This window comes from Heliangelus exortis, chromosome 2, assembly GCF_036169615.1.
Source record: "Heliangelus exortis chromosome 2, bHelExo1.hap1, whole genome shotgun sequence".
NCBI lineage: Eukaryota > Metazoa > Chordata > Aves > Apodiformes > Trochilidae > Heliangelus > Heliangelus exortis.
The window spans coordinates 17,481,862-17,506,918 of NC_092423.1; the positions used below are offsets into that span (position 1 = coordinate 17,481,862).

At 38.4% G+C, this 25,057-nt stretch overlaps 1 protein-coding gene across 6 annotated transcripts in view; it reads right to left on the reverse strand.

Moving 5' to 3' along the window:
- MYO3A (myosin IIIA) overlaps window positions 1–25,057 on the reverse strand; it is a 121,166-nt gene that overhangs the window by 55,378 nt on the left and 40,731 nt on the right. For all 6 annotated transcript variants that reach the window (XM_071734996.1, XM_071734998.1, XM_071734995.1 and 3 more), the window contains exons 6-10: window positions 15,837–15,913; window positions 14,475–14,620; window positions 12,357–12,422; window positions 11,805–11,960; window positions 1,530–1,629 (exon numbers count right to left, since the gene is read on the reverse strand). In XM_071734996.1, the coding sequence (XP_071591097.1) occupies window positions 1,530–1,629; window positions 11,805–11,960; window positions 12,357–12,422; window positions 14,475–14,620; window positions 15,837–15,913 (545 nt within the window). The remainder of the gene's footprint in view (window positions 1–1,529; window positions 1,630–11,804; window positions 11,961–12,356; window positions 12,423–14,474; window positions 14,621–15,836; window positions 15,914–25,057) is intronic.

A 25,057-nucleotide genomic window follows, 5' to 3' on the forward strand; every position in this document is an offset into this window, starting at 1 on the left:
GTGAATATATTTAGGCCCTTTCCCACTGAAACAGAATGAGAGGCAGCAGAGGACTACAGGAAGAATTGCTTTCCCTCCCCATCCATCTGTTCAGTTTTGTGCATTGTCTTCTGCTTAGGACACTTAAAGCTTGAATTCTCAACAGCTGAAGAGGTTGTGTTTTCTTCACAAGAAAGCATAAGGAGAAAATCTTGATTTTCCATTGTCATAATAAATTCTTCCTTTTCTGGTTTTGAACGGTACCTTACTTTTGGCCATAACCAGAGTTCCATTACAGAATTTTTTAGGGGAAGTTCTGCCCTTTTTGAAATTATTTCTTGCACTGATAGCCAAAATCCTAGAAAGTCTCTAGTTTTGCCTGCTGATGGGCCTTCCTAAACTGGAAGAGAAATTTAAACTAAAGAAAGGAGACAGTCCTGAGAAGCTGCCATTCCTATGTGAAAGAGGTTTTAAACTGGGTTTGATTTAGTAAAATATTAGAGTGTAGTGATATCTTTTGGTGGAGGCTTTGTGAAGTCTCTTCTGAGAATAATCCACCTCTGAGGAGACAGAATACACTTCCTGCTTGTCTGGTTTACCTTCTCTTCAGCATATGCTTCATGCCAAAAGATAAAACCCAGTCTTGCTGGCATATGCCTATCCCATATTAAAAAAATGTCTACATCTGAGCTTTGTGCAGTTGATGAAGTCTGGATTAGTATTGACTAAACATTAAGATACTCTAACTAAGTTCTTGGATGATTGAAGATGTTCTGTGGGCTGTTAGCATAAGGTAGTGTACCATCTCAAGGCACATTTAGTATCCTAGACTGATGAATATACAGTATATCAGAGAAGTTTTGAAGACAGAAGAATGTGAATTGCAGTCTGTGCAGAGCCTGATAGGTAGAGGAAGAAGTGGTTTACAACCACGGATGGCCTCTGATACCTGTAGATAATGTGCCGTGGCCTTATTTGTTCTGGTTTTAAAGCTCAAAGCATAAACAGAACAGACTTCCCTCTGGTGAGATTCTTACCTAGAATTCTGTCAAAATTTCACCAGAACACATGGTTAGGTCAGACCCTCAGCTGACATAAATTTATCTCAATGTAGCTCCACACCAAAATAAGCCAATGAAAACCCAGCCTAGAAGAGTATGGTAAGCTAGTCTAAGATAACTAAAGACGTCCAAGCCGCAGGGGAGAAGGTAGTTTGTTCTTGGACCTGGACCAGTTTCAGGTTAACACATCATTACAAACTACTAATTTAGCTGCAATAAAATCCAGCCATATAAATCCTTTTAAGCAAATAATGCTACAATAATGCTCAGTCTGAGGCTTTAACTACAGAGGGTGTTTTAGCATTGAGTTGGAACCATTCCTTACACAGAAAATTTAACCTAAATTATTTGGCATAAACTGGTAAAATGTTGTTGTATTCTTACACAATTGAAATGTGACATTATAGTTGAACTTGGAAATCAGCACCACACTGTTGATTTTGATGTGATTAACACTCTTCAGTAAGAAGTGAAAAAATAGATTCTTACCTCATCCAGTACCTCCAAGGTTGCTAAATCATCCACCTCTTCCTGGTTTGAAACTAGTGACTTACTGTAATTCCCTTTCTTTGTGTGAATACGTTCAAATCTAGAAAAGAAACATGCAATTTCCTCATGTAAGAAAATGCAGAACACAACTTGCATCTCTACCCATCTTGAAGGCAATTCAGCCAGAACAGTTCAACTTGTCATTGTTCTGAATTCAAATATACATATGTTTGAATAAGAGGACAGGATATAATTTATAATTTATAACAGCTAGAAATCTATGGTTTGATCCCACAACTGATACCATGAAGAACTTTTTCACTGTACAGATCCCTGCTTGATCACAGCCCTACATCAGCTGCAGGACTGGAGCTATGCAGTACAGTGAAAAAAAGAACATATTTATAAAACATGTACCAGCCAAATTCTGTTACCTACCTGTAAAAAAGGAAAAATGAGCCAGACAGTAAAAAATTATGGGTGGATCAAACCCAGAAATGTATGATGTAAAGGCATGTAAATGGCAAGGGTTATGCAAACAAAGCATTCAGGATGGAAATATATCTAACTTAGCGACAACATTCTAAAACCTGGCTGTGGTGGTCACAATGTAGAGCAAAGTGCTACAGAACCACTGGAGTATGGGAAATACATTCTGACCAAGAATTTTCTTGGACACTACAGAAAAAAAATTTAACATAATGGGGAAAGAAAACTTCACATCTTTTTCTTAACGGGGTTAAACTTGAATTAAGTTTGCCTTAAAGTGAAATTTCTTTTCTATTTTAATGAAATGAGAAAACTTTATGTGTTCTTATAGAAATGAGCAAGAATATTCCCAGAGACTTCAATCATTCTCCATCCAAGAGTAAAAGCATTGCTAAACAAAGCAAAAAGCAGAAGAAAATGCAAAGTTGCAATTCACATTAGTTATACTGGCTTTCTGAAATGGGGGGAATCAGGGAACGGAAAACTAGATAAGTAATAGCAGGGTTCACAAAATAGATCAAGCTCAGATATGCAACATGGCACAAACACAAAATGGCTCTTTACCTTGATTCCAGACAAGACCAGGGAAGTCCTTTATTTAATTTTGATGCTTGGATATACGGAATGAGTAAAAGCAGATGGGTGTTTTCTACCCAGGCAAAAACTTGAATATACAGTGAAGAAAGGGCAAGAAAAAGAGGGCAGTTACACCAAGAAGAAAAGTTAGAATGGTTGAACTTGATGCTGATGGGACAAGCTGAGTTTTCTGAACTCCCACAGTAAGATTTACAGCAGAGTTTAATGGGTTCTACCCACTCCATAAATATCACTTCATGGGTGATACCAGGTCATGCAGGCTGTGCACTGACATGGGATATGCAGGTGCAGAAAGTCAAGCAGGCACCCACTTGGCATCAGTTAATGGTTGCCAAGCCTGAAAAAAGACTGGAAGAAACGGGCAAATAATACCCTCAAAAAACATTAATGCAATCAAGATCTGAATGATATAAGTGCAGGCATGAGTGCACTTCACCTACCAGTTCTTTCAGTTTCTCTTCCCTCTAATGACTGTTCCCTGAGGGTAACAGAATGGCCTGTCCTCACCCAGATGCCAGTAATGGAGCAGTTTCTGCCTCCCTTAAGCAGGTGCCAGCTACCACTGAAGTCTTTATTCCATAGTGCTAAGGCAGGAGTTTCACACTAATTCTGCAACTTTAATCTCAAGACATAAGAATGTAAGATTTCATAGCAAGAGTCAGTAGAATTTTACAGTCTCTGTGCCATTATTGCAGCCCAGTACCCAGTGTGGAAGCCAAGTGAGCAGGAAGCACAGTGAGCAGCATGAATCAATAGATTCTATATTGTCCTGATGGAAGAAAGGGACCACATCTTCCTGTTCTGCACATGGATATTTTGCAAATGACTGTCAAACTGTAATTAGGACTCTGAGACTGTATGGGAAAGCAATCCACTTCCAAATGTTTTCTGTCCTTTGGTATTTACTACAGGCCCAAGAAGGCTGCTCGTAGTTTTAAGTATGGGGGTGAGGATGAGCTGCACATGTGAAAAGCAACATGAATACTACACAGGCCAGTACCAGAGCCTTAATATTGCCATGCAACACAGAGCATGCAGCACATGGGCTTATTCCAGCATGAGCAGTGCAAACAGACAAAAAGATGCAGGAAGAGAGCATGACTGTGGGGGGGAACAAAGGGAGCTTCTGCTGCAATAAATCTGTAACTGGGCTGTAGTTTGGTGTGTGTTTAAATATGCTGAAGCAGACAACACAGATATCAAGCAAGCAGCATCAAAAGAGATTGGCTTTGTGTAAGGTAATTACCTACCCCCAATCTCGTACATCCAATCTCTTCTACCCTTTTTTTGGAACTTATTCATACAGTGAGAGCTGCCCTGGTAATGTCCTTGCAATAACACTGAAACAACTTTTGATCATATGTACTCCCAGGATGGATTAAAAAGGATATGGTAACATTGATTCAAATTAACTCTTCTGCCATGCATGGTCTGCTGCTGCTTGATTTGCATTTACCAGCTAAAGGATATTACTACACTCAAAGCCAGAAGTGCAAGAAAATCCTACCCCCTCCAAAGAAATCTCTTCCCTCTATAACCAACACTCCTATTTATAACTCTTTTTAACAGTTTCAGTTGAAAATTTATTTGGACCGTTAGACAGTTTTTCCTTTGTTCCGGCATGAAGATCATTTTGCATCCAGAGGATGAATCCAATATCAGGATGACTTTGGGAAAGACCTAGCAACAAACATGCACATGAGGGAAAGACGTGGGAACTGCAGGACTGTGTCAAGCTCTGCTGTTCTATTTTTTCCACTGCCAAAGGAAGACCCAAAACAGGGCATCTGTCAAGTTATGCTTTCCACTTTTCTGGTGCAATTGTTACACATTTTTTTTTTTTTTTATGCTACTGCTTATCAGAGAGAGTGGTATTTTCCAAAATTTCTTTCAATTACTTTTTTCATTCGATGTAGCAAGCTAACAAGTGCCTTGGAGGAAGAAAGAGGAATGCTCCGGTCATGACCTTTTCTTTTTCAATTATTTTTTTTTTTTCTTTTAAAGAAATATCTCTATTTATGCCACGGAAGTCTAATTACATAAAATTGATTCTTCAGTAATCCTCTTCAGCTGACATTACTAGAACCCTAGCACTTGTTAAACCAGATTATATTCTCCATTCTCAAGAGTACTGCAGGGCTGCAGATTTGCAGAGCACAATATTTTTCTGCTTTGCTGTCAAAGGGCACAGGCCCCTCAAGGGCAGTTATACTGCTTCACTTGCTAATACTCCAGCCACTTAAAAAACCCACATCAGTGCTGTCGACATCAATGCTGAAATTTCATTATCAGCATGCACATAGACATTGTGAATTAAAATAAACATGGTTCTCTGTTCTGTTCAGAAATTATTTTTTGGAGGCATTAGATCTTAGACTCATATTCATCAAGCAATTCAAGCAGCTAAAGGCCAGAAACATCAACCCAGTAGGGACAAGAAAATGAGTGAAGGCAGCATTGTTTCCCTGCATTCTCCTTCACACCCACCCATCCCCACCTCCTCCCCTCTCCTTATCTTTCAAGATTCAGTTAAATCAAAATGAGGCAACTGCAGCTTTTTCTTCTTCGAACTGTCAGAATGTATTTAAAAGATTTCTGATAGTTCCAAAAATACCATGAAAAGGGAAGTGTGACTCATGATGCCCCGGTGAACTTTGCCTAAACTGGTTGGAGAATCATCTACAGACTAAGAAGTGACAGGAAAAGGGATAGCCTTAGTCTGAATGTAAAGAAGAAATTTAAAAAATCAAGTTTTCTGTAAGGTGAAAGTGGGAACAGCTGTACACCTCCCAGCAGTTACAAACAGCACTGAAAGTGACAAAGGGAAAAGAAGCAACACAGAGAAACTTGTACAGGTTCTGTCATTGCTGTTGATTCTATTTCTCTGGAGGCTTCACAGAGCAGTATTAATTCACACTTAGAATCAAAATTTTTTCTTCAACAGATGCATCTGGTGAAATACACTTAAATTAAACTTTAGTCTAATATTTATGCAAAATCTGTGCCTGAATTTAGAAAAGCCTATTGATGGACTCCAGCTGTATCTGCACAATGTTTTGCAGACAAACCTGTCCTCCTCCTGTGTTGGAATGATTGCACAGCACCAGCTGCAGACTCAGGGACCTGTGCTTAAGCTTCTTCAGTGTTGCTGAGAGCAGGGTGCCCAGCACAACTACAGGGCTTTTGATCCAGAGGTGGTCCATTTCCAGCCATCAGAGTCATGACCGCTCTGCACAATCTGTTTGCCAAAGTCTGTGCTGGTTTATCATGCCCTGCAAAAAACTGCACACCCTTCAAGGGCCCTCAAGGTTATGGGTCCCTCCTAAGAGACTCATGGCCTGTCTGTGTCTTCTGGCACATTTCAGGGAAAAACATCTTTTCTTAACTGAGCAAACAAGAGACCTCTAAGAGGACCTTAAGGGCTTAGTTCTTTATTGCCCTTGTGTCAGGCCGATGCTCTGTGGTGAGAACAGTACTGAGAAGATGAAGGTCAAGCTCCATGAGTAAGCAATGCCTGGTAAGGTATCCTATCTTCAGGAGAAAGAAGTGGACTGATAATAAATAAGCAGGTGCAGGGCACTTCTCCCTGGGAGTCCTGAATGTAGGAGGAACTGAACACAGGAGGAGCTTTTTTTTCCTGTTTTGCTTCAGGAGGTAAACTATTCAGGCCTTGCTGTTGCCCACTGTATTGTATGGAAGGAGACTGGAACCATATCCTCAGTCTGCTATAAAGATATATCTTGAAGCATATAGGAATGAAAATCTTATTCTAAGGCCTCAGATGCCAGAAACTCTTAATTCCTTCTACAACCTGAGAGCAATTTGCAGCATAGCCATTCTATATAGGAATGTCCTTAATGCAGAAATGAATACACACTCCTTGTTGGTACAGCAAAGAGCACACTGAATTACAAGAGAGGAAGAAATGGATTGAAGTGCTCAAGAATTAGCCTGGAACTCCAAAGGCTCAGGTGTAAGATTTCATCTGCAGACCTTGACCGAGTCAGTGATACACTCTGTGAGAGTTTTCTTATCCTGCTCTTTGTACTGCCTTTGCAAACCAGTGTGGTGATCTCCTGCCTTCTGCTACAGCCTGTCCTGTAGAGCTGAGCCTAAAGCATTGCTGTCAGCTGCTTTCCACTGGCAGGATGACTCAGAGAGAAACAGAGAGAGAACACCCAGAAAGTAAGTGACTCAAGTCTGCACCATCAAGGAAAGTCACAGAAGGAAACTATGTGGTACTCCTTTCTTTTAATAGGGGTGAATAAACTGGCAGCCACCTTTGTGCATGTTGCATGTGAACTTCTATCAACTAATCTCCCTGAACTTTCCAAACATTTAAATACTGCAACTCTTTAGCACCCTGTCCCAAATAGTTAAATTGGGCAACTCTTTAGCATCCTGTCACTGGATTTCAGTACTATCCCTACATGGCCAATACAGAAGGACAAATTCTTGGGAAAGTAATCTGAGTTGACCCAAAACCCTTGCTCTGAATCACTCTGCAGTAGAATGGGTTTCTTTCCCATATTTATTTAGAGAGCATCTAAAGATGAGGCTCTTAACTTTGAGACTAAAGTCAGTTGCTGAAATCTAGCTCTGGTGAATATCCCTTGTTCATGCAGCACATTCTGGAATGAGTCATAATTCCCAGGAAATAATTGTTGTACTAATCATTGCATTTTTCTGCAGAGATTATTGTAAAAGCAGGCAAGATTTAAACAGCCAAACAACTGAAGATAAACGTCTTACAAGCCTGACTGTCAGGTGTAGATATGACAGTTCTGAAGGCCATTTCAAAGACAGCTATTTCTGTGGCAAAGCAAAACTCTTTACAATGCAGTTTTTCCCCTCTTCTGATCTGGCAAGAAGTGTATTTTTAGAACAGTTTTTGGTTGTATGCTGCAGCACTCATTTCTAATAATTGTTTTCATCACTAATGAAAAATTTTAACAGCTATAATGTGACTTACAGGAATGTAAGTATGTGATTAAGGGACTGACTAAAAATCAGGGGAAATTTAAGCAGAGTCCAAAGGTGAATGATCAGGCTCAATGAGGTTATTGTGCCTTCATTAGATTTTTTTTCTTATTTTGATTGAAGACTGTGCAATAAATTCCATTACCATGATTTTTGTGTGGCTATCACCACAGAAAAGAAATACTGTATTTAAAGAGCTAGCTGGTGCCAAGACTGGAGTAACTGATATAGGATGAAATATATATGTATAAATCCTCAAGATCACACTATGGGGATGTAATAGAATTATTTCCACTAGTTTAAAGTTCATCAGTTTGAAAAGACTGAGGGAAAAGAAGTATCAGGATGACTGAGAGTCATGAACACCTCCAAAAAGAGGCAAATATCACCTTATGAAGATACAAAATGCAATAGGCCTTTGGTTGCATACGTGATACAGTCAACTCATGCAGAAGCCCAAGACCTGTGTCCTGAAAGCGTCCCCACTCACCAGGAATTCACAGTTCAGTAAGAAACCTAATGCTAAGCAACAAAGTAAAAAACTTAATATACTTAGTATGCAACTTCTTCCTTAACATGACTTTCCTGCCATAACTTAACTCATCATTCTAAAAAAAAACAGATTTCAGAGATGTTTCACTCAAGATGTTTTGGGAAAAATTAATCCATCAAGGATATTTTCTCATGCTTATCCCATCATAATTTCTCCACTGTGAGAGCTGAGCTAGGAAAGCTTAAGCTGCAAACTGATTTTTTTAGCATAGAGAAGTGATGACTTAAAAAAAAAAAAAAGTATTGCAGTTGCTCAGAGTCAAAAAGTGGAGTCTAACAAAGCTCATTGCTAGAATGAGCTTTTTAAAGCTTTGAGTAGCATAAAACTTGTTTGTGCTACAAGACTGTTCAGAGGCTACTGAAAACCAAGTACAATCTTCCACTACTTCCATTAAGCCTGGAGCAGCCCTATTGCATATTGCTGTTTAAAGTCCTCTCAGCATAATTTGAGATTTCCCTGTTTAATTAGGAGGCTGATGGGCTCTGTTTCTCTTTTTAGGTATTTGTAAAGGATGCAGCACAATGACCTAAAACTACAGTTCTTCTTCTCTAGAAAAGCAATGATAGGAAGCTTCAGAGGGCTCACTGCAACGTCCTAATGACTCAGTGATTTGTAAATGTTGGGAAATACCTAAGGAACAATGGTGTTAATGGGACTATAGGGTGGCTCCACTTTGTGCCTAGAGATCACACACCCTTCCTGAGTAGACACAGTACACAAAAACTAGATCTGAAGAGTTGACCTTCTGCAAAAATCTCTGAAAACATGACATAAACTAGCACGATCTCTTCTTTCTGAAATTTGCTGCATACTCAGCAAACAAGAAGACAAGATGACAGCTGCAACAAAACAACCACTGCAGAAAGCAGTCATAGCCAAACATTACACATCACAGAGAGTGATTTGATGTGGATTGAACACAGGAACGGTGCAAACATGAAGACACAGTGGCCAGATCTTAGCTATTAACTTCCAGATGTTTTACTTTTTTTCTTTTGAAATACAAAATATTTATTAATAAAGTATAACTTCAAGAGGAGAGGAAACGCATACTGAGAAAATATCTGGATTTCTTATTTTCTTTGAGTCAATGTTACCAAGTTCCTTGATTACATGGCATGCCCATTTATACAACACAACACAGGTGAGAGGTTTTCTTCCCTTGATGTAACAAAGACTTCTTGAATCCCTTAAACCACCTGCCTCCCAGGGACAGCAAGCAGGAGAAACTATGGACCAAGAGAGTATGAGATGGAGATGAGGAGGGAGTTTTGCAAGGAATGTTGACAGCAATTGCTGGAAGTTAAGGGATTCCACAGTAGGACCCTAACACACCACTGTAAAAACAGTCCCAGAACAGGATAACCAAGAAAAGAAAGTCGGAAGATTTTAAGATTAGACTTTCCCAGGTGACTTTTCATTACATATCCTATGTCTTGACTCTGGATCAGATTAACATGGTACTTTGGTACAGATTTTTTTTTATACCATTTGCTCTGTGAAGATTGAAGGTCAAAATATACATGTTATTAGTATTTAAAGACTTCTAAAAAAGTATGACTGGTGAATTCAAAGTTCTACCTATAATCTTATTCTCATTCAACAAAAGAAAAAACAAATGTTATTCTGTAGTAATGTCCTTTACAGGCCTGGAATTATAATTTCTTCCTAAAGTGAAACGATGTACATGCTTTACTACAATCTCTGCTACTGGAAAAAAACCTCTGCTTTCCTTCTGTGTACAGAGATAGTGGCAGATAATAAGATTGGTATTTTTAAGGTTTCTAGGAGAATGCTAATCTTTTTATGCATTCACTGCTATGAAATACAATCTTCCATCAAATATAGTAAATAAACATGTTAAAGCTGAAATAATTATATGTCCAGTGACTGTGAAATGTGATTTTTACTTGCATTCTTTCATACTGCATTCACCGATATTAGGTATGAAAAGACTTGGTTAAATCAATGCAAATGAGACTTAAACTAATAGCAGCCTAATTGTGATTATTTGAACTCCTAAACTGAAATATAGACACTACACACAATACCAAGCTGATAGTTTAACCACAGCATTTAAATTATAACCCTTAGTTAAATACGTAATTTTTGGGCACAGATTCAGATAATGAATTATTTGTTTCAGAGAAAATATTCCATCTTCCTTTGGGAAAACATGTAGAAACTACTTTTGACCTACTGCAAAAGCATAGGTAATGGCAGCACATAATGGTACATTCTCTTGAACTCTGGTTCATATGAAGAGTGATCAATTAATAAAACACCAACTAAACAGGGCAGAGAAACTGCCAAAATATTGCCCTGTTCCTGTACTATGTGCTCTATGCACATGCAAATTGTGCCACTTTATATTTGTACTATACAGAAAAATAAAGTTCATGTACTTTGATTTTTGCAGCATTTACATTTACATGAAAAAATGAAAGTTTTTTTAAAAAGTAAAGAATAGGACTTGAAAAAGAACAAGCATGGGATCTATCAAACGCATAAAAGAGCTCACGATACTTAATTGACTTAGAAGATTGATTTTCAAAAATTATTTAGGTTTTGAAAGGAGCAGTGTTACAAGTGTTACCATATCATGTAGTGTTTTGGACTTATTTTATCACATATGATTTCCTTAGTTTTATAAATAAATAAATACTTTCAAAAGTATTGCTTTTGAATGCTCAAAATTGACATTCAGCAATTGACACCCAATAAACTTATTTCAATTCCAGAATCTTTCTGGACTAAGTCTGTGTCCGTGCCAAGTCTGCACCATATATAACATACAAATCCAGCCTTAAGGCTTAAATTTAAACCCAGCACATAGTTTTTTCCTGAAATGCTAAATGATAGAGACTAATACTCATCCCTGTATATTTGTTACTGTAAGTATGTGCAAAATGAAAAGGGGCAAATTTTAGTAAGTTTTTTTCCATATATATGATAATGCCAAAATTTCTTTTGATTTATATATTCAATTAAAGAAATAAGTTGTCATTCTTTACCCTGAAGCATAGGAAAAGTCACACCAGTAGTACATAAATTTTAATCTTTTACTATATTTCATGTCTGATACATTACTTCAGTGTACTCAGTGTTTGGTTTTTTTAATTTTAAAATTGACTCAAGCCATTTTCAGTTGTTTTAAATAAAACCCATTGGCTGCCAAGTGATTTATGAAGAATTTATATTACAAAATATTACTAAATACAGTAAGCAAAGTCTGCAAAACAAGGTGTGGTACCACTATTACTTGTTTCAGTTGTAGCATCCAATTCTCGCAGGAACCTAACTAGTTATTTTTAGCATACTTGCTTGAACATTAGGTGACTATGCAAATGTAAGAAAATGCTAAAAATTAATTTCACCTACCCTTAGCTTTATAAAAGCTTGGATCTCAAGCTAAATCTTGAGTCACAGGGGGATCTAAAGGCTGTTTCATCCTCTGTGTGAATCATGATGCTCCTCACTTTCCTCTGGTTCCATAGGGGACCCGAAAGACTAAACTCTCTATTTTTTGGCCAGCTAAAAGTGTAACAGGTGAATCTTTCTCTGAGCCCTAGCCATTCAGAAACAAAATTGAATTCTGAAAATCAAATTGTGAAACCAAAATTATCCCAACCGGTCTACATTTTAGCTACTTTTACCTTGCCTTTTCAGTGACTCCCATTTGTTGATGAACATCAATAAATTCCATGAGTTGCCTTTGTAGCACGTTTTCTTTTCCCTCAATTTGCTTAATAAAACCATGCTGCAAAAGACTAGATACTGTTGGACGCTTCTCATAATCTTTAGTCAAGCACCTGTGCTGGCAGAAAAAGCACATGATCACTGAGGAATCAATGCTATGTTTTGAAATTGTTGTCAGTAGCTCATTCATACTTCCATAACAAAAACATCCATCTTAATCACAAAAGCTCTATACTGAAAATTATTAAGAACCGATGAGTCAAAAATTTAAATTACTGTATTTTAAAACTAAGTGTTAGTTAAGAAAAATAGATATACCAAGTGTGTTAAAATGTTATTTCATGTTTTAAATCTGAAGCCTCACTTGGAAGTCAAACTGGATTTACAAACTAGACTTTTAAGGAAAAATATTAGTAGCAACAGATTTCCACAGTGAATACAAATATATTTTACACCTGCCATATACACATGTTTCATATTCAGCTATGGTGGTCTCAGCTGTTACTCACTTGTTAATGAAGTCATTGAATTCAGGTGACCACAGTTCAGGCTGCTGTAGCGTTGGAGGAGGATTCCTGCAAAGGTCAGCGTGGTAAGTTAATAACTTACTCCACAAAAAGAGTGTGTGAAGGCAGGCTGAGTAATAAGTTTTAGAAGGCCACTGAAAAAAGATATCGATTTCCACTGGTAAAAGGAGCATGGGTAGATAATACAATGCCTCCCTGCATCTCCTGCTTTGCATAACTAACAAGGAGAAATAGCATGGGGATGATCTACCAAGCATTGCTAAGAGTCACTACAGTTTTTCCAATCAAGTCAATAAACGGAAATTACTTTTAACAGCCCATTAATCACTGTTCACTTGTAATGGCAAGTTTCTCTTTTCAAGACTGAAACATTATACTTTCTTAAGAGAATTTTAAAAATGAAATTCTATTTTCATTTTTTTCCCAGAGGACCAAATCAATCAACTTGCTGAGCAAATTGTCAGAAGGAACTAGCTCTTTATTGATTATTTCTCATTTATCAGGAGATAATCAGAAGTCAAGTGAAGGACTAAATACAGACCTACTGTGTATAAATACTACTTCTACTGTTTTTTCTATTGAGTTTGAGATATTTATTCTAGGTGTTAATTTAGTTCAAATGGTTTTAACAGTCCTCTTTCATTCAGAGGTGACATTTTCAGCAAGTGTATTCATAAAGACAGAAGGCATCACCTATAGATGAGGTGACTTTTCTGTTTATTTTCAGTCAATCGTCATAACTGCTTTTCTTTAAGTGCTGCTTAACATTTACTTTATCACTTTCAGGTTTTACCTAATGGAATGAAAGAGTATTGATCTTATATTTACTCCAGGTAGAAAGGTGCACAGTATTTGTAAGGGTTTGAGTCAGATTTTTTTTTTAAGACCTAACTGAACTGACTAACCACAGCAGTTTGTGACTGCTTTTCCAAGAGCAAGTAAAGGTGAGAAGTATGCCCTGCTTCAGTGCCAAGTGAGCCAAGATTTCTTAAACAAAAGGTAATTTAAACTAATTTGGGTGACTTGGCTGAAAAAGACTTGAAGCTCTCACATATACTATGTGGGTACTGCTCCAACTCTTAGAGTGAAATTCACAAACTGCTGTATGATCATCCCCTCCAGATTATGAGATTGGTGGTCTTTGAAACACTGTAAGCAGCACTTTTGGCTCTTTCATCTCAAGCTTCAAGCAAAATGAGAAAGAAGTTGCTACTTGCACTGCCAGAGGACTGCAACACTGAAAATGTCAGGAGCAGCACAAGCTGCTGGCTTTTTCTCACTGTAGGCACAGTCAGATCTGAACTTCTCAATGTGTGCACATATTAGAAGCAGAGCCTGGAGAAAATAAAACTACTAAAGCCAATGGCACCCTGGCTTCTAACAAAAAAGTTATAGCCAGCAGGATTAGGGAGGTGATCACCCCCATCTGTACGTGGCACTGGTGAGGCCACACCTCAAACAGTGCATTTGGTTTTAGGCCACTCATTACAAGAAGGACACTGAAGTGCTGGAGCATGTCCAAAGAGGGTAACAAAGCTGGTGAAAAGTCTAGAGAACAAATTGTATGTGTAAGAACTGAGGGAACTGGGGTTGTCTAGTCTGGAGTAAAGAAGGCTCAGGGGAAACCTTAACACCTCTACAACTACCTTAAAGGGAGGTTGTAGCAAGGGGGGTGTTGGTGTCTTCTCCCAGCTAACAAGTGATAGGACAAGATGAAATGGACTCAAGTTGTGCCAGGGGAGGTTTAGATTGGATGTTAGGAAATTTTCTTCACTGAAATGGTTGTCAAGAACTGGAACAGGCTGCTCAGGGAGGTGGCTGAGTCACCATCCCTGGAGATATTTAGAAGGCATGTAGATGTGGAACTTGAAGACATGGTTTAGTGATGGAATTGGCAGTGTTAAGTTTCTGGTTGGATTTGATGATATGAAAGGTCTTTTCTGACCTAAACAATTCTATGATTCTATGATTTCTAACCTCCTCCTAGTATAAGTAATACCAGAAATTCCATATATTTACACTGTCTAAATTTGAAGAAAGTAACAGTAAAGGAAAAACTTCAGTCTTACCCACAAAGAAATAAAGACATCGAGATACTACCTTGGTATTTTGAAGAGTGCCCTCATAGGGTGCAAATCAGCAAGGGGTGGATCTCCATCTCCCAACTCTATTGCAGTAATACCCAGTGACCATGCATCACACCTGGCATCATAGGAGCTATCTAACTGCTGCTCACAGGCAATCACCTGTTGGAGTAAAAGATGGCCATTGGATAGTCAAATGTCTGAACTTAAGAGTACACTCACAGTTGGGGTAATCTCTTACAGGAGGGAGATACTGGGTGAAATAAACACACATTAGCAAGCCAAAGCATCCTGTTACTGAAAAAAAAAATAATGCTACACCTAGAGAAAGCAGGTGCCCATGAACACCAGGTTCTCTGACCAGATGTTCACTGATCTGACAAAAATGGTGCAAATCCTTGGGTTATTTAGCTGAAGGTGGTAAACTGCTGAGGGAATTAGAAGGAAACTCAGCAACCCTAAACCTCTTTCCTATGGATTATTCCAGCAAAGTAACTAATGGAGCTATACACTCTCTCTGTGAAGTGAAACAATCAGAGAAGCAGTTGAATTCACTGTCTCCTGCTGGGTCTGTATTCAACCAAATCAGCTATTTTCAAAACCAAACTAATCTTGTGTTTTCTAGTGGATTACAGCAAAAGTATTTAATTTAATACACATTTCAGCTTATCCACAATGCTGGATGAATCTAGAATTTTTCATCTCATTAGCTACAGGTCTAAACCAAAGTGTGTCCCATTAGTTACTTAGCTAGAGCAATGTGTACAAACAGAGCAGTTTCATGTGCTATAAACAGATGTACGTGCCTGGGTTTGTGTGTGCACAAATATTTTAAGTACACAGGCTTATTAATGAAATATTTTTCCAGCCTCAGATTAAAATATATATATGCTTCAACCTCAGGCCAGAAAAATTTCCAAAGATACACAATACATCTTATTTATTCACAATAACTTCTTCAATTTCTTGAAGATACTCAGATACACAGCTATAGATACACAGTATTAAAAACCTTCCTGGTAGAGAACTCCATAAATAAAAGCTGTAATGTATCACAGTACCATTCTGGGCTCCTTCCATATATCGGGAGAAGAGATACCTAAAGGTTCAGAGCTTCTACAGCTGCAAAGTATCAATGGTACTACTCCTTCCTCAACATTTTAGGAAGCAATTCAATACCTTGCTCTCTGGCTCTAGACATTTTAACTTAAACCTTGCAAACGTGTTAAGAAAAAAGGTTAAATCACTTTTTTAAAGGACATGGCTCTCTCATTTGGTGAAAGGTCCAGTGTTTAGGAGAAAAGATGAAGAAGGAGCAGAGACACAGAATGCAGCAGCTGAATACCACTGAGAAAATGTTTCAAAACATTAATCTAACCTCTGGAGCCATCCAGAACGGGGTGCCCACGGAGGTATTCCGACGGAGACGAGTGCTGGTTAGCTGAGCAGACACACCTGGAAGAATGAAGGGAAGATATCAGAGTTGCTGCTATTTCCACCCAACGCAGTCCTTCTGAATGGTTCCATCCTTGTCTTGTCATGCTCCAACTTCCTCTGAAGGCAAATTTCAAATACATCTTTCCAGTTCTCTGGAAAGAGAGGCCCAATCCTCAAAAATATTCAGGACTTCAGCTGAGGTTCTCTGCATCCTTTGTTTCCAATGACTTGAGTAGGACAAGGGTTAGTCCCCAGTGAGACTTTTATTAGTAATCTGACTCCATATATTTTGACTGGCTAATTACAGTTTCCCTTAGGATGGAGGGGAAGAAGTACTGAACCTTCCACAGATTCCTTTTTTTTCTTTTAATGCTCGGTACTGACACTAGACCTCTGTTTCATTATTTATGTATTTCAGGTTGAACACTATAAGAGATACTTATCCTCATGTCTTAGCTGCTCTGACATAAAAAGGAAACAACAAAACAAAGTGAAACTTGAAAAATTCTTACAAAACCAGAAGACTCTCCATGCTCAAAGCGCATTCTCAAAGCAACACCAAATGCCTGTAAATCAGCTTTGTAACAGGAGCTGTAGTTTAAGGAATTAACTATTTCAGGCTAAGAGCTGGAAGGTGAACTCTAAAATCTAAAGATTCCTTGCAGTTTTAAATTAAAAGACACTGACAAAACAGGAGATTGAGGGGTCTGCAGCACACTTCTGACCAGCCTGACACCACTTTCCTGCCTTACAGAACAAGGGTGCACTGGTTGGAAATATGTATGTGTAAGGGGAGAACACAATACATGGAGAAAAACAGCCCCTTGGCTAGTTTGAACTGTTATGGATTTACATTTCACATAGCCCACTGTGAGGTCCCCCATAGGCACATTCTGTAGTGCTGATATCATGGATGGCAACAAAGGTGCCCTGTTCTACTCTTGTTCCAACCTCATTCTGACTGACATTGAAGCCCATTTATTTTGCCTTCATACATACATACACCTTCTTTCAGTTCAAAACAAGTTAAAGACTCAGTTTCACTTTAAGTGCCATTTCATTATTTTGAAATACATGATGCTCCAGTCATTACCACTGCCCAGTTTCAACCCTGGTTGTGTTGTCTGGTTTGAAAATGCTTGATGTTACCTTCCTGAACATGCTGCAGATGATTCAGAATTCAAATTAACTGCCTGGTGGAAATCCTAAGACTCTGTCTAGTTTGCATTTGATTGTTTTGTGGATTGTTTGTTTGGGTTTTTTTTTCAGTGGAGGTCAAAGAACAATAGAAGGCTTGATCTGTTGTTTGTACACAAAATCTTTGATCACAAAGTATCTGAATTTGTTCATCACAGAAATGTAAGCAACTGCTGAAATTAAGGCAGCAAGAAAGATCTCATCTGAGACACACACCCCCATTGCTTTTGTGGCTGCCTCTCTCTAGTCTACGCCAGGTTTGAGAAAGCTGAGTTTCTGTCTCTCTCTGTGCCTGCAGAAAGTTCAATAGCCAGTGCTGGCACCATGGAAAGCAGGACAAAGCAAGGCTTAGCACAAAGTCCATCAATCCTGCTTGGGCTCAGCTAAACAGAGGCTTTGTTTTTGCTACCTCAAGGAGTTGTCTGAGGTCCAGCTTCCTGCTCACAGAGCGTGGGGTTGTTCCCAGCCCTCAGCAAAACACAACGTCCAGGAAGCAAGGAGGGAGCACCCATCAGCACGGGTCTCTCATCTTGCAGTGATGCAAATGGGCATCCTTTGGTGATCCCCAGTTTTGGAGAGAGAGGAGGCTACTCTCCCCTCTCCCTTTCTATGTGTCATAGGAATCCCTTGTACTAAGCTCTTTTTTTAGCCTTGGAAGAGGAAATGGGATTCAAATCTGCAGGCAAAGAGAGGCACTAACTAAATTTTTTTGCAATTCCAGTGTCAGATTTTATAAATAATCGTAATCCTCTGTAGACATAAGGAACAAAATATAAAAAGAACATTAATGTGCACAATCTTCTCTGTCTATGCACTATTGTTTTTTTTCTCTCTGAGCTGTAATTATTAAATAAACATAATGATTTTTTCTCCTCCCTTTTTTACTTCAGTAAAAATCTGATTTAATTGGAATTGCTCACAATCACTTTCTTTAGGCTCTTGGGGTTTCTTGCGTACTTTTTGCTTGTTTGTTTTTTTATTCTTTTCCTCTTAGCAGTAAAGTGGCATTTCAGATTATGGAGTGTAGGTCTTATGACAAATGATATTTCCTTAGGCTTCTTCTGTGTCTAGAGGAATGATGTAATTCCACACTTAGTAACATTTCTTCCAGCATTTCAGTAATCAGTCAAGCATATAGCTGGACAGCTTTTTTTAACCTGTGTATTTTCCAACAAAAACCTCTTGCTCCTCCCCCTTCCCCTTTACTACTGCTTTGATGCAAAGTCAGTCAAATATTCTCCTAAGAAAATCTAAAAATAAAACAGTCTTATTACACAGAAAATTTAAATCTTATGGAAGTCAAGAGCTAAGAGTTAAGTGATTAAGAGTACCCATGCACACGCAAAAGAAAATATTGTGCATTTAGTTGGAAAAAGGCTGGTGCAAATTTTATTTTGGGGGGTGGGAGGAGAGGATGTTTAGTTGGGTTTGATTTTGTTTTGTTCTCTTGTTCTTTCTTTTTCTTTTTTCTTTTTTTCAGGTATTAGTTTACTAACAAAAGATGGAAATTACACCATGAGTATTATTCAAGATTTTCATAGCAAAAACTGGCAAGTTGGAGTAACAATGAAAGTAAAGCTGCCTACTCATGACCTTAACACTCAATAAAAGAGACACAGAGGAGAAATTAGTTCGCTATTATTAGGACAGATAAGTCTCATAGTAGCACCCAATCTGAGCAGGCATTGCTGTGATCTAAACTGGGAGGTTGTTCAACATCGTTTTATGCTTATGTCCTGTGACAGAAGTATTCCTGTTGTACTGGTTGATGCACATGGCTAGACCTAGCAAATTCTACCAAATTCTCATTCGGCACACGGCAGGGCGACTGCATTCCCAGCATGCTTGTCACTGTATCCATACAGAAAACGTGGGCCCTACCCCAAAGGGCTTACACTCTATCACACTGCCCTTGGCTACTTCTTCCATAGCCATTTCTTCATTTACGCCTTCAGTGTCCACTTCCCCACCAAAACATCCTCTCTGTGACCTTGAAACCAAGTTCTAACTAATTAAGATGGAAATAAAGAAACAGGAAACAAAGGTGAAATGAGAAGCCAAAAATTTAGGTTTTTCAGCAGCATTCTATAGTGAGAGGTCTTACATTATGTTATGATGAAGCATGACTTCCTTTTCATAAATTTGTGATGCCTACTCCTGATCACCTTCTTGTTCTTCTTGTGTTTGGAAATTATTTCCAGCATTATTTGCTTCATCATCTTCCCAGGGATCAAAGTGAGGCTGACCAACCTATAGCTTTCTGAATCCTCCTTCTTGCCCTTCCTGAAGATATTGGGTGACAATAGATTTCTTACAGTCCTCAGGAACCTTCCTCAGTCTCCAGGACCTTTCAAAGATTATCAACATTGTCCTTGTAATGACATCAGCCAGCTCCCTCAGCCTCCCCTATCCTCTTGGATGCATCCCATCAGGTCCCAGGGACTTGTGTGTGTCCAATTCATTTAAATGCTCCTATCCCAATCCTTCCCTATGCATGGTAAGATTTCCTTGCTCTGGACCTTCCCGGTGGTCTCAGGGATCTAAGGTTACTGAAGGTCAGCCTTGCAAGTAAAGACTGTGGCAAAGATGGCACTGAGTGCCTCAGCCTTCTCCGTGTCCTTTGTTACCACATCACTCATCTTTATGTATCATTTTAATGCATACTGTTTTAATGATGAAAACTAGAATTTCCCAAGCACTCAGGAAAATACACATAGCAGATGCAAATCTTTAACTGAAATAGGGCCTGTAAATGGCTCTTTACAACTTCAGAAAGACCAGAAGCCTAGTATCCAAGAAGACCAAGTATATGAGCTGCCTGGGAGATGAAAAATCCAGTGTTTACTACAGAACTAAGAGGCATGTAGTAAAAAGGGATAAAAAAGTTAATCTGTACTTTAAAATACAGGGTGATATAAATGGAAACTAAAGGAATCAAAGTCCAGTGGCTTTCACAGAAAATTCACAAGAATTACAGACAAAGAAAAGGCATGCTTAGGTATATAAGGAACAACATGAAAATTCTAAATCAGATACAGAATCATTGCTAGGCATATATTGATAAAAAATAGTAAACAATGACCAAAAAAAAAACCAAAAAAAAAAAAAAAAAAAAAAAAAAAGCATCATACACCACATTAGTGAGAATTTTACATTAAAAAAAAAGGTTTTAATACAGCTTCTTCTTTTAAGAAATCAGAGAATCTGAGGACTTTTTTATTACAGAGATGGGGCAGGATGGTGTAGCAGTGTGATCTAGCTTCCCTTAGTCTGCAGTTCTGATTGCACCCTTTCTCCATGGCCTCCAGTGGAGCAGGTGACCTCCACATGCTCATGACAGTTCAGCACAGCAGGAGGCAATGATTCTAATCAAATCTCATGCTTCCAGGCTTCAGCTGGTTTCCTGAAAGGGATGCACAGGAACATTTGTTTTCCTGATGCACAATTGGCCAGATGTATTTAGATTGGAGAACGAGTCTCCTCTGAAGCCTCAGGGATCTGGGCAGCTATGCTCAATCTGGTGCAGTATGCTGGTGAGAAAAGTCCTTCTTCTGACATGCTTGCCTTCCTTACACAATAGATTACGAACTGACTGCCACCTTTGAGACCTAAAAAGGATTCTTCCTGTTTTAGGAAAACTCTGGAGATTTTTCTCCTTGTTATAGGACTTTGTTTTCCCGTGAAGATCATCTGGGTTACTGGGAACACCTATGCTAATGGGCATTAATATTTAAAATACCTAAGGATTGGAATACTTCAGTAGAAATGAGACACTGCATTCAACTTTCAGGTAAAAAGGAGTGGGATGTAGTATAGACAGGGGAAACTAGAGTGTTTCTGACAATGTCAAGAGATTAATATTTTGTGATCCATGAAAAATCAAGAGGAAGTATTTGCTGGCCAGAAAGGGCTATTTTCTTACTTCATGTGTCTCTGGCATACACCACCAGCTCTCTGTGTCAAGATCCTTTAATGTTTAAGCCATCAGTGACATCTCTGTTTATTAGGAGAAGAAAATATTTGAAAGACCAAGTGAACAGCTTATCCTGGGTACAGTATTTGGCCACATGATTTTTTTTTTTTTTGTTTTTTTGTTACTGGTCAGAACAAAGGTTTTCATTCACACATGGTGCACAAAATAGGTTTTTAAGGACTAAGCCTTCAACAAAGAATTAAACATTCAACAATGAAAATGCTCCACAGCTCAAGTCAGTGCAATCCATCTTATCCCAGCTAACCCTGGTTTGAAAAATCTGGAATTAATTTGATTGGGTTCAAAGCAGTTTGATAAGCTGCTCATGAAGAAAACTTTCTTCAGTGTCTTTTACTGGTATTGGCTTCTGCCATTGTTCCCAAGTAAATGCTTTTTAGAAACAACATGTGAATGTCATGCTATATGGTATGCAGAAATAACAACACAGTAATAGTCTGGTTTTGATCTGAATCAGTGAAGCAGACAGCTTTATTATGGATGCATGCTAGAATGACTTAGGCAAATGCAAGTCTTGCTATGATTCATTGTTTAAAGTGAGCTGAGGGCAGAAAGAAAAATATTTTATTTTTGAACACTTTCAAGTTAAATTATTATAATTAATTGTTTCATTTTTGCAGAATGATTCAGACGGCGTTTGTAGCTAATGAAAGGCAAGAAAAAAGAGTTGCAATAGGATATTCTAACTACTCCAGAATAGATAATCAACACAAGTTTGGAAAACTACTGAAGGTCATGCTGAGCTTCTCTTCAATGTCAGCAGCACATGCGAGGCTGGGAACCATGACATATATTAAAAGGGACAGAGATTAAAATGTCCTTTCCCAAAATGTCCTTATACCCAGACCTGGACCACTGGCAGTTGACTTCTCAACTAAGTCACTGAGCACAAGGTGGCTCTCGACTCCCAGTCCACTGCAGCCTGACTTGTACTGCCTGCACTTGCAGCACAGAACTGGGAGCTTTCTCTCCCCCTGCAACCCCATGTGCCACACACAGCTTGCTAGACTGATCTGTGATAAATCAGATGTGATTATCAAGGGTATTTGTGGTAGGGAGAGAGCACAGCAGCAAGGGAACATGAGAGCTGGTGAGGTGTCACAATGGAAGGATGAAGCTCAGCTCTGTCATTCCCTTCCCAACTTCCGACCCAAGATTTCAGATGCTGTCCCCATAAGACCATCAGAAAGCTCAGATGAAAACCAGGAAAGGTGAGCAATAAAGCAGATGGAACTATTAAGATGGATCCTTACCACAGAATCATAGAATAATTTGGGTTGGAAGGGACCTCTAAAGGTCATCTAGTCCAACCCCCCTGCAAGAATGGACTTATTAATTATGCTCCATTACACTGCAAACATAGAAGCTTACCTGCAATTTCCAAACTGCATGGAAGAAATAGTTTAAGTATTAAACAAGGCAATGTCAGTTTTCAGTATGTATAAAGAGCAATACAGTACTACCTCCCCAAACTGTTTTTTCACCAATGAGTCATACTCAGGTTAGATCTCTAGTTGCTCAGGCTACTGTACATCCACAATAAAACTGTGCTAGCTACATGCAAAGTGTGATACCTGAAACTGCACAAAAAATGCCAAGACAATATTTACACACAACTTCCAAGTCCAACAGATCTCACAAAAGCAAAAAATGCAAACTAAGCATGTCTGAAGTACAAAAAAAATCACTCTACCTTCACTATATATTCCATGGATGTAACAATACATTAATAATGCAACAATACATCTAAATAATGCAGCCTCTTTATCCACAGTACTAAAGGAACCCTTGAAGTCAACTATTCTAACTACATGCAGAACAGCTTGTAATTTTCCATCACCTGCCAGCAGCAGTGAGATTGCATTACTTCCTTTCCATGTCTTCCACTGGAACCTGCTTCACCTATAAAAAAACCTTAGATCTTTCCAATGTATTGCTTTACAGAGACTCTTAATGATGGAGAGTTTCAGATACCACTAATGAAGTGCCTAAAAAGAAACTGAAAATGGACAGGACCAATCTTTTTCAATTTTCCCACAGTGACAGTACTAAGCAAAGTGGAGGGGAATCATAGGATGTTAGAAATAGGCTTGTATTCCAAACATTCAATGAGTCTTCCAACATGTTATTTTCATTATGGAAATTTGAATTTCTAAGATCCATCTAGATGTCTGTCTTTTTTTCTCTTTTGACCTTACATGGCAAGATAGTCAACAGTCTCATTACATGTGGTATAAAAGTATGTTTTCATTTGATGCATAGAAGGACACGGCCTTCAGCAAGGAATTGTGCTGCTGTAAAACAATGCACTTGCCTAAGCTGTGGAGCACAATTTATACTTACATTTTTTCTGGACATTTTCAAGGCAACAGCTGCTTATCCTGGGATATTTCTAGTCTGTGACAGCAAGCTTCAGCATTCTCATGGAAGTATGAGTTACCTGTGCTCTTGTTCAAGACTATCAGCCTACAAGGTCAACTCTAAAAAAACAGCTGAAGAGGAATTTTCCATCAGCATTACACTCTCCTCTTTTTAGCTAAAAGAATCACGTGACTGGAGATGTTTCCAAACTTTCATTGGGAAAATGGTTCATTTCCTCCATGACTCCCCACATGTCAGCAACCTGTCTAGTTTGCTGATAGCAAATTGTGTCCTCTTCTTTCAATAATATGTAAGTGTGAAAAGCTCTACCTTTTCGAGCTCCTAGACTTACTGCAGTGGCAAGGGATTTCAGAAACACATCGTATATTTCAAAATGAAATGTCACTTGGACTTTTTCAGACCAAAGTTAAAATAATAACAGTAATAATACAGCTAAGTTTCTTTTCTCACATTTTGGAACAGCACATTATTTGACATTGCAGAATTTATAGAGAGGAATTGTGATTTAGACTAACATTATTTAATACACGAAAGGCCCCGTGCAGCACCCTGATTTCAGGAAAAGAAATTGAATTGAGAGTGTCTATTTGAAGAAGCAAGTGTTTGTCAGCATAAGCAGATGTTATACACTCAGCTTCCTATGAAATTGGTTACACATTTTAAGATTCAGATGAATATATGAATTTTTATTAGAGATGAGGTGTGCTATGTGTGCAAGTGACTTCAGGACAGTATTTTAACTGAGGAAACAAGGTCAGACACCGAAACATACATAGGCAATAAAGGCTGCAGATAAATTAGATCCAAGACTTTCAAAAGATATCTAGCACTAAATTAATTTGGACTTAGATGCTAGAGGTTTTCTGAAAATGTTATTAGCTGCTTTTTTGCCACCTTCAATAGCTAAAAATTCGTTTGAAATCTGGCTCTTAAACATCAATCCACTGCATACAACCAGAAATCTGAGAAACGCATGTAAAAGATTTACTTCCCAGGACACTAATAAGCAATTGTGCAGATAATTACGAATATTTATTGAAGGGAATTTGTTTCATACCTTGCTTTCTTCCTACTCTTTTATACAGTATATTATGTAATTTTCACCCCTCAAAGTGTTGCAGGCAATTTAATGTAAATTAATCTTTTTATATCAAATCTCTATTTTATGCTGAAAACATAGCAGCAACATTTGAATATAGTGCAGTTTTTTATCTGTATTGATGAAGCAGAGGATGCTCCCTGCTCGGAGCATAATTACTGTGATACTCAGGCATTAAATCCTTCCCCAAACGTTTTTCACCAGCAAAGCTTAAAAGCTAATTCCCACAAATGTTCAGGTAGCAAAACTGCCTTCAGTCAACCCTCTTCTTTTAAAAGAAAAATGGGGACTCTTACTGTATATGGATGTTTAACAAAATTCAGAGACTGAATCTGTGATCACAGGATGTGCTTAAGAGTAGATCCCCTTGGCTGATACCCACTGTCTGTAGTAAAAAATAATTATTTTGTTTATCTCTGCTAAAATAAGTTACCATACTGGATGGATGTGAGATGAGTGTATGCTTCCCTGGTAACAGTATTTCAAAATTCTT